Source organism: Ictalurus furcatus, chromosome 2 (genome assembly GCF_023375685.1).
Source record: "Ictalurus furcatus strain D&B chromosome 2, Billie_1.0, whole genome shotgun sequence".
In the NCBI taxonomy this organism is placed as follows: domain Eukaryota; kingdom Metazoa; phylum Chordata; class Actinopteri; order Siluriformes; family Ictaluridae; genus Ictalurus; species Ictalurus furcatus.
In genome coordinates this window covers 24,825,114-24,840,931 of record NC_071256.1, presented here as the reverse complement: position 1 = coordinate 24,840,931, position 15,818 = coordinate 24,825,114, and the positions used below count along the sequence as shown (strand labels likewise).

At 38.2% G+C, this 15,818-nt stretch overlaps 1 protein-coding gene and 1 long non-coding RNA gene across 7 annotated transcripts in view; one reads left to right on the top strand and one right to left on the bottom strand.

Annotated features, from left to right (window-relative positions):
• ntn1b (netrin 1b) overlaps nt 1-15,818 on the bottom strand; it is a 55,149-nt gene that overhangs the window by 10,540 nt on the left and 28,791 nt on the right. For both annotated transcript variants that reach the window (XM_053610470.1, XM_053610479.1), the window contains exons 3-4: nt 4,163-4,312; nt 2,531-2,584 (exon numbers count right to left, since the gene is read on the bottom strand). In XM_053610470.1, the coding sequence (XP_053466445.1) occupies nt 2,531-2,584; nt 4,163-4,312 (204 nt within the window). The remainder of the gene's footprint in view (nt 1-2,530; nt 2,585-4,162; nt 4,313-15,818) is intronic.
• Nucleotides 2,582-13,916, top strand: LOC128599095 (uncharacterized). 5 transcript variants are annotated; one of them, XR_008384359.1, is made up of 6 exons: nt 2,582-3,625; nt 4,053-4,221; nt 8,312-8,393; nt 8,653-8,858; nt 8,942-9,542; nt 9,643-13,916. It is a non-coding gene; the product is annotated as an uncharacterized LOC128599095 (long non-coding RNA). The 5 variants fall into 5 exon arrangements; XR_008384362.1 differs by having other exon boundaries at nt 4,071-4,221; nt 8,653-9,542; XR_008384357.1 differs by having other exon boundaries at nt 8,653-9,542.

Below are 15,818 nucleotides of genomic sequence, written 5' to 3'. Positions count from 1 at the left end.
TATATCAAACTCAAGAACCTGGCATTGAATCCAGTTTCTCGAGGCATTTAATATTAGCTTTGTGATGTTGCACCTTTAAGTGCATCTCAGAAGCCTGGATTTTGAGTCATTTTACATTTATATTGTTTTATACTCTGTTTCTTGGCCCTGCTTTTTTTTTTTTTATACAGCTGCACAATGCTGTAAAATGTTATTCCATGCCCAGATGGTGTCTAGCATTGTGCAATCCATACATCCCATACACCAATGAGTGCCAGATTAGATCAGATTAGAAAAGAACTGTTCGGTTCTTTTCTCACCGTTATTATTCAGTCCAGCTTCTCCATCCCCCCATTCTGTCCCAGGCTCAATATTAAGGATGTCCGTGCTGGAGGTAAAGAGGTCATTTAAACTCAAAGGAAGGCCATTGAGAGGATTGGGAAGCACTGCTGAGAGAGGTCTTCCCTCCAAGGCCTGTAATTTAATTCAAATCAGCAGAATTAAATTAGGCTACACTCCTTTCAGTTGTAGAACCTGGTCTAGATATGACATGGTAGAGTGAATCTTGGGCTGCATTAATCAGACTCCAGGCTCTATGATTAATACCACCTGAAGTTAGTATTTCTTTCTGAAAGTGTCCTGAGCGCTGCAACATAACACAAGGCCTCAGTGATGACCCGGTGCCTCACTGAGGCAAAGTGAGGCACCTTTTGGACAGACGCCGAGCTCCATTGAGACCAGACTGAGCAAATGACTCCTCTGACGTCTCTCTACTGACTGACACAAATTGGAACCAGAAAGTCTCCCGGTGTGGCTACCTCACATGGTGGTAATAACCCGGAGGTTTCTCGTTTTCTGAGGGGGTGGGGGTGGTGGGGGTGCAGTGAAGGGTGGAGGAGGAGGAGGAAAAGGAGAGAGGGAAATGGGAGAAAGGGGACCTTTCAGCTTTCGGCTGAATATGGACAAACTTCATTATTTTCTCCAGGCCTCCGTTTAGCCCTCCCTTTTCATGGCTCTTTCTATTCCATGTGAATGAGGTTGCCAGGGCAATGATGGGGCGGGAAAAAAACGCCACACCAAAAAGAAGTTTACAGGGGGAGGAGGAGGGGATTGGGGGCTGGGGGCTGGAAAGGGAGTAAGTAAGTAGAGACTAAGAAGTATGGAGAGACTCCAAAGAAGACCTGTGAGATAGTGAGCATGGTATAAGTATGCCTCGAGAAATTTTCTAATGACGTATGAGATGGTTAAGGATGATAGAAAAACGTTTGGTAGGAAATTAGTGATGGAAAGACAGAAGGAGTAAGCAGCAAAAAGAGAGGAAGACCCGAAATGTAAATGAATTTGATGAAACCACATCGACCACGCCTCATTTTCATGTAAATGTAGTGCGTAGGAATGGGGTGGCTTTGTGAGCCTGTGAGCCCCATCCGCCCCCGTCCTGCCTCTCTTTGATACACCCAGGCTGCCATTAGGGGGGCAACACAAAGCCCAGCGCTGCCCATCACACCCACAGGCCTCATTAACACCCGGCCCCTGCTGTGAGACAAATGCCCGCTTTGTGGAGGCTCTCAACAGAGGCCATGTTACAGTCTGCTGCTCCACCAGGGGACCACACCAGAGGTTGATTCACTACATGTTGCTGCTGCCATAATGACTAAATGGTCTTAGTCTCCCTAGTGCACTGGAAATCCACTTTTCCCAATTTCCGCTGATCCATTAATATCTCAACCTCCTACATACTTCATGATTTGGTGTCAAGCAGCAATTTCCCTGAAAATTCTAGCTAACTGTATTATCTACAGTTGGTTTGGTTAACATAATGACCATTACAAGGCGCCTGTGGATCTGACAGTGACCAGGCTGATGAGATAATAAGGTGTGAAAAGGAGCACGAGAGCATTGTGCCCAGGGAAAAGTGTGACTGAGAAACAAACCCATGCAAATGAAGCACGTAATCAGATTAAGAATCCGTCTGCCTTTGGCTAACCGCAGCTGGAGATGTGCTAAAAACACGTCAAAAGAACCCGCGAGTTATAATTTAATAAGTGTCGGTATAATGTAGACAAATGAGAACGGCTTGTCATATATTAATATGAATAGGCTTCATGAAGAATCACTGAGTGTGCAATGTTCTTTGGTAAGGATTGGCCCCTTGTTTGGTATGCAGGTTGCATTTTCCGTTGTGGAAAAACAAACGGGAATGAAAACCATGTACAGCTGCCGTTGTGAAGCTTTGTAAAAGGGGGAAAAAATCCTGGGAATCACTTTTTGGCATGCTTTATATGTCCTGCTATGGTTATGGCTTCAATTTTAAGTCAGAATGAAGATCAAAGTACAAGAAGAGGAGGTGGAAAAGGAAGAAAAAGAAGAAAAGGAAAAGAAGAACAATGAACAAGCTGGTTAAAATGAATGCAAATGAGATTGTTCCACAATGTTCCACTTGGTTGCGTCCAATATTAGGCCTGTTAGTATTTTAGAAGAAGCAGCTCAGTTTTTCTCCAACTGCAGAGAATTTACAAAGGATTCGATTATTTTTGTATTTTTGACTCACCTGATGGTTCTTCGGAACTGGTGTACGTTGCAGTGGGAGAAGCGACTGGAATCTCTGTAAGCAGGAAAACAAAACAAGGAAAATGACCAAAAAATAAATTCTCTCAATGCCACATCTCTTTTCTTTTTGCTTTCATTTTTCAAGTGAAAAGCAGAAGTATTGCTCAAACAAACCTCTTTAAGAATAGAATATATTGTGTAATGATTTATTAAGACTCAAGGAGTCTCAAGGCCCCTTTTTAATAGCAATGTTATTGATCGCCGATGAAAAAGCGTGTATTTGGTTTTAATAGGTTTTGCTTCTCGAAGCACACTCTTTACATTCTACATTGTTCGCTTTTGCAAGATATAAACCACTGGGGACTCCAGACACAGTAAAACTGCAGCTGGCAAAATGTTTGATATAATTTTTTTTTTTATCAACCTATTAAAACTAAAACACATTATCTCACAAAATATATAAGAAACCAAATCTTTGCAGCTCTAGCGCTAGGGCCTGCTCCTGAGGTTTACAGTAGATTTGTTACTCTCTCAGTAAAATGAAGGAAAACCTTATTCTACAGGGTCCACAAGTTTCATTTCGCTTTAGTGAAACCTTGCCAAACATATCAGAACAGTTCCATATTCCAGATAGCTTTGTCTAAAGAGCAAATGTATTGTATTGTATTGACAGTAACGTGCATTAGAATATGGAAGAACAGTAGAAATAAATACTAACAGACTTGCATTGTGTTGTCCCTGCTATTATGTTATCGGGCGATGCCAGCTAGGCAGGGATGACTGCCAGTCACCCCTCCACCTTGCGCTCCCCCACCCTCACTGTCTGTTGTGTGGTCCTGCTGTTTATCACCACGGAAACGGAATCTGCAGCCGTGTTGATACTGCCAATAAACACATCACCAATCATGGCTGTAGAGCAGACCATTAGATTCATGGCTTTGACGAGGCCATCACTGAGAGGACACCAGGCCCAGTCTTGTCAGCTAGTCCTGTATGGACTGTTTGCTTTAGCGCAGGTCAAACAGCAGAATGTCTCTCCAAGGAACTGGAACAGGGGACGCAGCCCGGAAATGAAAAGGCCATGAATTCATGAATAGTAAGTGTTTAGGTAAACTTTCTTTAGGGTGTCATCCACTACATTCCCATGGGAGTGCTGAGTTAAAGCTTGTTGTATAAACAGTTGCTGTACAAATGAACAAATAGTACTGTGATCTATTTGAACTTACAACTAAAGGTGCAGTAAGTTAATGCTTTTACTGTATATGATTACATTTTTATAAGACACCTGTGCAGAACATTTCAAGAGCTATTAAAATGGCAATAGCAATTTATACCATGGTTAACAGATGTCATTTAATATTTATTTGAATTTACGTGCCATCTTTTGTTTATTATGAAACATTTTTGTCAGGTTGCTACGATGTAATGCTACCCCTGAGAAGCCCTTGAGTTATCTATTAATAATGTCACGCATTAAACCCCTATAAAGTAGCACTATGATTTATTACTCCTCTTTATGCCAGTGTGTTATTTATTGGGAGATTGCCAGCAGAATGAGAGAGAGTGAGAGAGAGAGGGAGAGAGAGCAAGAGAGAGAGAGAGAGAGAGAGAGAGAGAGAGAGGATTCTCTTACTGATGCAGGGGGCGATGGGTGAGCGACTCTGCTGGTAGCCTTTAGCACAGCGGTTGCAGGTAATACCAGTCACACCATCCTTGCACGGACACTGGCCTGTGGTCTGGTTACAGGTCTTACCTGCAGCACCGACTGGGTGACAGTCACACGCTGAAAGAGAAGAAGAAATGATTAATTGAAGAAATAAATAAATGAATAAAAACAGCAGTAGAGCACTTTCTAATTCTATCTGGCCAATTATGAAATCTAAAACATTTTCCTTTATGCTGCATTACTAGTTTTCACCCATCTCAGTGGGAAAAGTTTTTTTACAGTCCTCTTCCATATGGTCAGAGAGTAGATTAATTTTATGTGTATAATCATTTAAACAATTACAAAATTACTCTCACTACGCAAGATAGTACCTAAATTATGTACTGTTTTTTTTTTTTTTTTAATTCCTGAACTTTCTGTTTACAGAAACCAAACCAGTTACATTGTGTTAAAGGATTGATAGAGCTTTTCCTAGCTAAAATTCAAATTGTTATTTATTTTTTTATATATATATTTTTTAACTTTAACAACTTTTTTTTTTGGGAAAAACACACATTTGTACGAATGTAATAATTTTAAGTGTCTGTCAATTCGGCCTATAAGTACACTATAAATAAATACTAGTTATAATAACTGTATTAGCTGATGTAGTTGAGCTTCCACAGTCAGCATGCTGTTACAAAACAAATATCACACATATTTATTAATGCATAGACCCCAATTTCAAAACCACTGATGTATGATTTAACCTTCTGAATCAGAAACATATAGAATGACTGTTGCACAGCATTTACTTATTCTGTTCTATAGATGCAGGCATTTCCAAGATTCGGCACATATTAATAAAAATAGTGATCCTGATGCCTGAATACTCAGATTTTGAGAGTAAGTACATCTTCTTAGCGATCAGTACATAACCATTTCTAATAACTTTCATTAATACTTAATTTTAGGTATGAACAAATAATTTGCTATTTAGATTTTGTCATAAACATACATCATAAATTATAATATAACATATTTTATAAATAATAGTTCATTTTATTGTTGGTGTGTGTACACTGTTATTTGATCATTTATCAAAATTTCATGAGCAAAATTTATTCCAAATGTCCAAACTTCCAAAGTTAACAAGTGCTTATAAATCAGTTCCTGTAGTTGCTCATGTGTGTGCTCATGATTACAATGCACATGTTTTCCTATATCTTTATAATATTACAATATATTCCTTCAGAATTAAAATGTTTTAGAAATTTTAGATATTTTAGAAAAACAATTCAACCACAAAGAATCAATGAGAAATACAAGTTTATACTGAAAACATAATTTTTTAAATAATTTATACAATGTGTATATATGATAATGTATATTTATTGGCTAAGCATTTATGTTGTATGTTGTATTTGTAACGTTAAAAAGCAGTTAACAGATAAAGGTTTCTAATCTATGGCTATATGTATGGATCTAAAACTCTTGTTAATAAATGTGTGTAAGTCATGAATTTATAATAATAAAAGTAACTTTATTTTTATATATTGCCTTAAAAGCAGTGTCTCAAGGCACTTTACACAATGAGAAAATATCAAGAAAAAAAAAAACACAGATAAAATCACAAAACAGACTTGTGGTCTAAATGGTTCCAATTTAAGCCAATTTAATAGTTATTGACCTGTTTGTAGTAATAAGTCACAATATGCTTTTCTGAGATACTGTGGATATTGTTATTGCTTATATATATATATATATATATATATATATATATATATATATATATATATATGTGCTAAATATTTTTTTTTGTAAATAAATCTTTTTTTAATTTATTTAAATTTGTGAGCAAACCTGTAAAACATGATAGCCCCATTAAGTTATGTGAACTTATTTCTTCTCTTTAACTCCAGCTGTCACAATGAAGTTTTGGATATTGAACTCAAGTTTATACGTTTTCAGAAATTAAACTTAAAGTAAACTATTTTCTTGACTACTTGTGACTACTTTTGAGTTGAAACAAAGTTAATCTTTATCTTTTAATCTTTAAAAGTTGACTTTACTCACGTTTTTAAGGCATCAGGTGAACTTCCATTTAGACAACTTGAAATGTCTTAACGTGTACATATCTTGATACATATTGTGTATTATGAAAACGCCTTTAAAAATCACAATATGACATTTTTGACATACTGTATAAATAGGCATGTCCATATCCTAAATCACAACACAGGCAGTCATTAGGTACAGATCTTTTTACAGCAACTGTTCTTTTTTTCCCCCATGTGTGCAATTAATTGGTAAACATTTAAATATACAAATTTACAAATAACCTGTTAATCTAGACTAGCTCAAGAGCAACCCGAAATCAAGAACTTTTTATTATACAATGTTGCAAACTAAATTTGCTCAACAAGAGTGACCTCAAACACTCTTAAAGAAAGTTACATCATTTATCTCAATTAAAACATATTTTGCAATGGTTTACACATTTTACAACATAGTACAAGCTACACTCATGCTCACTATGGCAACCTGGACAGAAAGAAAAGAAGCAATTAAAGCTAAAATGCTCTGCACTAAATCAATTATTTAGCCAAGACATCCATAACAGATCTTGATGTAGATCATTGTAATTCAAGGTCATGTTGGTTTTTTTCTTAGCTAAGCTGATGACGTGCTCGGTCTGGAGTGTAGTCTAAGAGTGTAGAACTCAACAAATACAGTACAGTACTGTGCAAAAATCTTAGGTAAATGTAAAGAAATACTGGAAAGCAAAGACGCCTTCAAAAATAATGAAGTTACATGGTTTCCACATTTAAAAGAATCTATAAAGAGCAGTAAACAGCACTAAATAAATAAAAAAAAAGAGCAATACTTGGTGTCATAACCTTTTGCCTTTAAAAAATGCATAATCTAAGGCACATTTTATACAATTTGAGAACATTGGCGTAAGTTTTTCTAAGGATCTTGAAGAATCTGCCACAATTCTTTTGGAAACTTAACAAATTTCCTCTTGGGGGTCAGTAAAGTACTCTCTCTACATCTCTATGTCTATCTTTCACACTTTCCTCTGTTTTTGCAGGTAATCCCTGACAGCCAGCATTCATGTTTCATGTTGTTGTCTGAAAAGTAGTGTACAGCTGCATCAATTTAAATATTGTGAAAAAGTTCTTTACGTAATTTAATTTGAAAAGTAGAACTTTCATATATTCTAGATTCATTACACATAACGTGAAATATTTCAAGCCTTTTTTTTTTTGTTTTAATCTTGATGATTATGGCTTACAGCTCATGGAAATCAAAAATCCAGTATCTATAGGAATAACAGATATAGATAGGAATGTTTGGAACTTTAACATGTTTTTTACTGACCCAATACATCAGAAAATAAACATCTTAAGGCAAAATTCATATAAAAAATAGGCTGTCTACGATTTTTGCACAGTACTGTATGTGCACTCGCACTAACAAGTATGTGAATCTGTCTAATCCAACATGACTGCATGTAATGCAAGCACTTAGCTTAAGTCTGTATTAGTCACTAATTCTTTCTAAATGAAATTACACATGTACTAAAGTACTAATTACTACAGATCATTTTTTTAAAGAACAAAGGAAGATATTGTAATATACAGGAAAGATGGTAGAGGAAAAAACATTTACACGGTAATCATGAGTATACACATGACGACGTACATGACCTCATTTATAAACACTTATTAATGTTCCATTAATAATGTATACACATTTGTTAATGCTAAATTTCTGAATAAGTAATGCTTTTTTTCATCACTATTATTAGGTAATACTGTATACAAGCATTTACAATAACTGTCATTTATGTAAGATGCAACACACAACAGACCGTATATCAGACCACACAGACTGGAGTGTGTTATTCTCCTTATACAACAATGATTTGCCAACAATTACAATGTTACAATGATAAATTGCACATTTTAGTGGTTTTTAGTTAGACTTAATGCTGTGGAACGCCTGCCAGACAAGTTAGTTCCTGTATTCACTTACATTATTGCAATGATAAACAGTATTTCCCTCACCAGCCTGCCTCTTTCTCTCTCTCTCTCTCTCTCTCTCTCTCTCTCTCTCTCTCAAAAACCACAGTTTGTCATTTTACAGAGAAACTGGAAAATGTAAAGTCCTCTGTCCTATGATGCCCAAGACTCCTTCCATAAATGCTAAAGAGGTGTCTCCTAAGAAAAACATCACCACATCAATGATGATACATTTTTCTTTGTTAAACAACTATATATATATATATATATATATATATATATATATATATATATATAGAGAGAGAGAGAGAGAGAGAGAGAGAGAGAGAGAGAGAGAGAGAGAGTCTAAGGCACATTTTGTAAAATGTAAAAATAGTCATGAGTAATGTGTCTTTTATTGGTCACATTTACATTACAGCACAGTGAAATTCTTTTCTTTGCATATCCCAGCATGTTAGGAAGTTGGGGTCAGAGCACAGGGTCAGCCATGATACAGCCCCTGGAGCAGAGAAGGTTAAAGAAAGGGCCTTGCTCAAGGGCCCAACAGTGGCAGCTTGGCAATACTGAAGCTTGAACCCCCGACCTTCTGATCAGTAACCCAGAGCCTTAACTGTCAAGCCACCACTGCCCCCCAAAGTGGAGCATCCATTGTACAAGTTAAGTGCATGAACTGTTTATTTTAGAAACAAAAACTTATTTGAATGATCATATTAATATAAATCTTTTGCTCTTGTTACAGCCAGAACTACAGTCCGAGCTGCACTGTTATACACAAATAATCCACACCTTTTGACCAACTGTGCTATTCTATAAAGACTACATTTACTTTTATTCATTTAGCAGATGCTTTTATCCTAAGCGACTTACAAATGATAAAATACAAGCAAAGCAATATTAAGCAGAGAACAATACAAGAAGTGCTTCCATACAAGATCCATTAATTGAGTTCCAGAAGAAGCAAAGTGTGCAGAGTACAGGTTTAAGTGCAAGAATAAGTTGGAAGTTCATTCCATCACTGAGGGACAGTTAGTTTGAAGGTTCTTGAAACCGATCTTGAGCCATGCTGAGAAGGCACTACTATCGTTGATTGATTGCAGATTGCGTGAGGGAACGTAAGCCTTCAGGAGAGAGTTGAGGTAGGAGGGTGTTTTTCCAGTCAAGGTCTTGTAGGTGAGCATCAAGGCCTTGAATTTGATGCAGTCGGCTACATGAAGCCAGTGGAGGGAGATTGAAGAGGGGTGTGACATGGGTTCTCTTGGGCTGGTTGAAGACGAGGTGTGCTGCAGCATTCTGAATCATTTGAAGGGGTTTGATGGAGCTGGCTGGGAAACTCGAGAGTAGTGAGTTGCTGTAGTCCAGTTCTGAGATAACAAGACCATGGACTAGTATCTGTGTAGCCTGTTCGGTGAGGTAGGGTCTGATTTTGTTGATGTTGTACAGGATGAACATACAGGACCGTGCAGTTGTTGAGATGTGCTCTGTAAAGGTCAAGATGTCATCGAGAATCACCCCAAGGTTCCTAGCCGTCCTGGTTGGCTTGAGTGTGGTTGAGCCGAGCTGTACAGTGACTAACAACTAATGATTAGTTCATATTTATTAATGATGTATTAATGATATTATAAAGTGTTACCTAGATGAACTGCACTGGAAACTGCACTGTACTTCATGATTGTACATATTCAAGCATAGGACTGGGGCTGTGTAACCTCACAGAGCGACATGCTCCTCTGAACTGGTATACAGTCTGGAATTTTATTTGGAGAAGCCACTAAACAGAAATCTCCATTTCAACAGGACCGGGTGAACAGTTATAGCCTGCACCTGTGAACATTTTAGTGTAGGCAAGTTCATCTGGTAAGGGTCTGTCAAACTTATGGTGTGTGTGTGTGTGGGGGGGGTTGAATTTCCTACTTGCATGTGTAATGCCTACACACTGCATGTCAGTGTATGTGTGGGTTGCACATTGTCACTGTGACTGGTCTTTGCATATGTACATCTGTATGTGTGTGTTTTAAAAGCCTTTGTGCTTCACTGTAGGTTTGTGATCTGCCATGTAGACCGCTCGCAGCCCTCTCTGATTGAGTTTCCAATGTACAGCCTCTTGGCAGGCACAGCCGCTGCAAATAAAGCCCGAATAACATTCACCATTAATGGGGCGGTGCGGTGCACTTCAAAGCCGCTCTGCTTAAGCCGTTAGTTAGGAGGATCGGACATTAAAAGTGAGAATTTCGTTGCATGCTCCTGCTGCCAAACGTTTACCATAAAGTTGCATGTTTGAAGTCCTGGCCCAGATCTCTTCATCAGGCCGGTAGGTTTTTATGGAACTGAGAAGTAATTTGAAAACAGCTTGAGGCGAGCCAGTCTTAAGAAATCTGTCAAGCAATTAGTGAGGGCCGGGAGGCACCCGTGAAGATCAGACATCACTCACAGAATTAAACAAGACAATAGTCTGACACTGTTTGGGTACAGTGAAGGGTCCGAGGGAAGTGTTTGTTAAACATTACAATGACACCCTTTTTATCTCTTACTTCTGTGCATGGTTGTATTAAAGAACAAATCAAAAAAATAAGAAAATCACACTTTCCATGCTAAATTAAACCCAGTCTGTTACTGTACAACTATGACTTCATGAAATAGGCATTGTTTTTTTCCCCACTGTTGCCCTTTCCAGCATGAACATAAGCTATGATTTTCAGACTTATTCTGACGTGAGAATCCTGTCTGAGTAGAAGCAGAACCTGCATTAAGTAATACAGGACAATTACAAGTTAAATGGGATAAGAAACAATGGGATGGAAACATGGCTTAAACCACACAAGTGGCTGGTCTATTTTCACATGTCCTCTGGAGACGCAGACATTTTTAAAACAGCAGGACATATGGGATAAACCAACACAGATTTCAGTTTCTTTCACATCAGTTTCCAGAATGAAATTCTACCAATTTTTGACCGTTGTCATAAATGTTTCTTTCCCCCTTTTCTACTTGAATCCATGAGGTGATCAGATGTGATTAAAGTACACTTTGGTGTATCGGTGATAAGGTGGAACTTGGAGCCAAGGTGTTTGGAATTTCAATGTACACTTGACGTGGACACTTCATATTAGTCATACCTGGATTTGTGTACTTCAGCCACCCACCAGTGAGCCTACCTACTCTTATATTAAAGCACTTACACCCCCGCACAGCCCACCACAGAGCACTTCAGACCATAGTCCAAAGCAGAAGTACTAATGAAGGCTGAAAGTGGGGTGTAAGGAGCTGTTGGCTAGGCAATGAAGTGTGGTCAAAAATGTTCCATCAGAACTGAAAACATGCCGAAACACAAAAAAGAGAAGTTGACAGGTTGGTGATATAGGTAAGGTAGAAGGGAGAGAGCAAGAGAAATAGCGAGAGATGCGGAAATTAAAACAAAAGGGTATAGCTGTGGAAAGTGACATGCTGTTTACACTGCCCTCGATGAGAGATGAAGTCGTTGATCAGGGAAATAAAGCATGAGGCATTCCACACTGCCGCTGGAGGGGGATTTGGTTCTGAGCTGTATTCCCTGCTTGGTCTTTTGCGGACAGCCGCATACGCCACGTTTGCGGGAATGAGTTCCCGATTTTCTCCTGAGCGCCTCTGGCATGATGACCCGTTTCCCATCCAAAACAAGCACGTCGAGATGGTTGGCTGACTCGAACAATAAATACCGACGTCACGAGTCCAGAGTTTGTCACCGGAGGAGAACGCAATCAGGCTGTTTACCTTTTGGTCCCCTCGGTCCACGGCTAAACAAATGAGAGCGAGGGACTGGAAGCTGTCAGCCCTCCTATTAACAGCTGCTGCTTTATGGCGGCTACATGTTAAGCTCATTATGAGAGGCAAGTAATGTTATAACTAGCATAGCCATATCCTTTCCCTTCTGCCCTCTGAGCATCCCAAATATAGCCTGGGTAAATGTTTGGGCTGGCAGGAGTGACTCAATGTTGCTGAAAACCATTTGGAACATCCTTAGGAATCAGTGGCATTCCTCTGGTGAGAATATAAAGTGATGACAGTGAAGCATGGGGCCGTATTGGCCATCACTGAAACGCCGGGTCTGGGATCAAACACCCAATGAAAATTAAGGCACCCTAATGATTGTGAAAGCAACTTAACCAACGGTTACGTTGGAGTTTTTTTTATGCTTTCAGCCAGTCCAAGGCCCATTAGCCACAGTGAAGATGGAATAAAGCTTCTGCCCTTGGTGTCTGTATGTGTATTTATGTGTGTGTGGTGAGGGTTAACAAGATAGCAGGCAGAAGGGCACAGTTGGACTGAAAATGTGGAATCCAGCTCAGGGCCAAATGGAATGCAAACATGGCGGTGGATAAAAACCACACTGCGGTTTGTTCACAAACTCTTCAGCAGCTGCACTTACTATAAAATATGTGATGGCTCCAGTGGGTAAATGGTAAATATGTTTGACAAGATCTCTTGCTTGAAAGTTTTGCAAGTTTACATTGACCTTTTTTTCGTTTCAAGCTGGCATCCCTTGAATCAGATACAGCTTTCTACTCGATTAAAGATTTCTTTTTCCTCATAAACGTCAAAAACACAACAGTTCACTAGAGAGGTTAGACTAAAAATATGAAATATCACATTTACACACAAGTGTTAGTCAGGTAAAGGGCTTTCTTTACAGAAGGAGTTACCGTTTTGTTTAGGAGGTGATTGTTAACATTGCCTTTTGTTCAGAATTGTGTGCCTCCCTTCTCCTTTTTCCTGCTTTACACATGACACATTGTGCTCACATGCGGTTTATGTGCTTTATCCTTCTCCAAGTTAAATGAATACGATCCAATAAAATAATAGAGAGCCTAGTTGCTTGAGCCATGACAATTACAACTGTTCTCTCTTCTAATGATGGAATTTCATTGGTTAAATTTAGCCTAAATGCACTTTAGCACTAAGGGGTCTGTGAAATAAGAATTGGGCTGGCTTCCTCTGGGTTTTCCGGTTTCCTCCCACAGGCCAAAAAAACAACAAAACAACAACAAATAAAAAAACAGGCTGTTTTTGTGATTGGCTGTTCTACATTTCTCCTAGGTGTGATAAGTGTGTGAATGTGTGTGTGTTTGAGATTGACTGACATCCCATCAAACACATTCAGTGTTCCCAGATCCACCATGACCCTGACCAGGATAAAGCACTTACTGAAGTTGTAGTCTGACAGCAAAGCTAATATTTAAGAGCTATCATTTATTTCTGGCAGAAGAAGCTCATCAGTGTTAAGAATGAATTGCCTCATGGGAATATGGTTTAAACTAAATTCCACCATATGCTGGTGTGCATATGTGTGTGTGTGTGTGTGTGTGTGTGTGTGTGTGTGTGTGGTGATATGCGTATATCCACATGCAGGTGCAGCATGAACAGGAAGTATGTAGGCTACACATAAAGATAATTTCACACTATGCTTTGATTTGTTTTACTTTGTGTTATCTGATACTCAGTTAACTATAAGGTTAACTGGAATGGTGCAGGTGGATATCGCATAATTTTGCTGCGTTTCAGCTGCTTTCTGCTCACACCTTATAGAAATTAGATGGTAGATTGGGTTTCCTCTGAATATTTAGGAATTATGAATGTCTTTCAATTTACCCTTCTTTATTTAATTAGAACCCACTGAAATGAGCTTAAATGAGTTATACCATACATAGTAGGGTCTAAACATATGAGCACACAACCAACTTTGTCTGAAATTATACAAAAATTTTTACTTAGATATTATTTTGGATTTTTTTCTTTTGTAATATTATTGTTATTATTATTATTATTATTATTATTATTATTATTATTATTATTAGCTTGATTTTTCAAATTGTGACATTAAGTTGTATTGTCATATATTTTGTAAGGAATAAAACACAACGGGCCGTGCTGATTCCCTCACCAGCCTTATTTCTCTCTCTTGAAGTTAATGAGATGAAAATGGATACAGTGTTTCATGACGTTAATAAGATGAAAATGGATACAGTGTGAAAACAGAAAGCATAAACTCCTCTATCCTGAACACTTTCCTGTGTCGGAAAACTGTTTCAAAGTGCTGACACCCGAGACTTCTTTCACAAATGTTAAATTACCAACTCCTAACAGAAAAGCTCACCATATCAACATTTATACGATTTTCTTTGTTAAATACCATTACATTTTCCCAGTCCTTTTATTATTAGTCTTAGATTATGTGAAGTGTCTGTTGTACAAGTCCCTGTGAATGAGCTGTTTCTATAATGTTACATGAATATAAACCTATTGTTTACATTACACTACTGACAGAGCTGCTGCATACTGTACAGCGCTGTGGTATAAATTCAAATATGACACATACAGCAACTAAAATGTAACACATATACTGTTAGAAGATTGTTATGCAGTCAGGTCCATAAGTATTTGGACAGCAACACAATTTTCGCCTCTGTACCCCACCACAATGGATTTGAAATGAAGCAATCAAGATGTGATTGTAGAAGTGTAGACTTTCAGCGTTAATTCACAGGGTTTAACAAAAATGTTGCATTAAATGTTTAGGAATTATAGCCATTTTTTTAGTGTCCCTCCATTTTCACAGGCTCAAAAATAATTTGACAAACTAACAATCATAAATATTAGGATTATTTTTAATACTTGGATGCAAATCCTTTGCAGTCAATGACTGCTTGGATTCCATGGACATCACCAAATGCTGAATTTCCTCCCTTGAGATGCTTTGCCAGGCCTTTACTATAGCTGCCTTCAACTGCTGCTTGTGTGTGGGTCTTTCTGCCTTCAGTTTTGTCTTCAGTAAGTGAAAAGCATGCATCGGACATTTAAAGGGGAACCCCAACTGTCGAAGACTTGTATGGCTTATTAGATTAACGCTGACATCCGCTATATAAATCCGCTATACAAAAACACTCTAGATGTCAGTTTTTAAAAATAATAATAAAAATCCTTGCACTCGTAGACCGCCATTGCTGTTTACGTCGCAATGCATTCTGGGTAGTGACGTCAAATGGTTGCAACGGTCTTGATTCTCCAGCGACCCTACAGCGATATAAACATATCTTCATCCTTTTCAATTTGAACCCGAGTGTAACATAAGCGAGGAGGCTAATATAGAAGATATTACTCAAAATGTACATCAAAATGAAGACGATCAGAGAGGTGAGGAGGTGAGAGTGGGGCAAAATCCATGGTGTCTTTGTAGCAACTGCATGTCTATGCCAACCGAGAGCATTTGTTATTCAAGGTAAGCATATGCATTAAACTATCGTTTTATGATGAAACGTATTCCAATATCAATAATTTTAGAGATTATCGGCCATCTTGCCGTCGTATACTTTATACTTTTTTATACCTGTTAAGATTCTGACGGCCGGCGCGCTGTCACCATGTGATGAGCAAATCTATGCTATCTACACAGCTTCTGTGTGTATGAAGGTACTCATATCTTTGGAAAGCTAAGAGTCTTGTGATTCGATTGATATATACCGTTTTGAGATACAATCACAACAGCAGTTACAATCAACGTCTCTGTCAGACCACTGATATACAAACAAACACTTTTGAAACGGAGGCAACTCACCTCACATGAAGCCTCATTGTAATCCACTAAT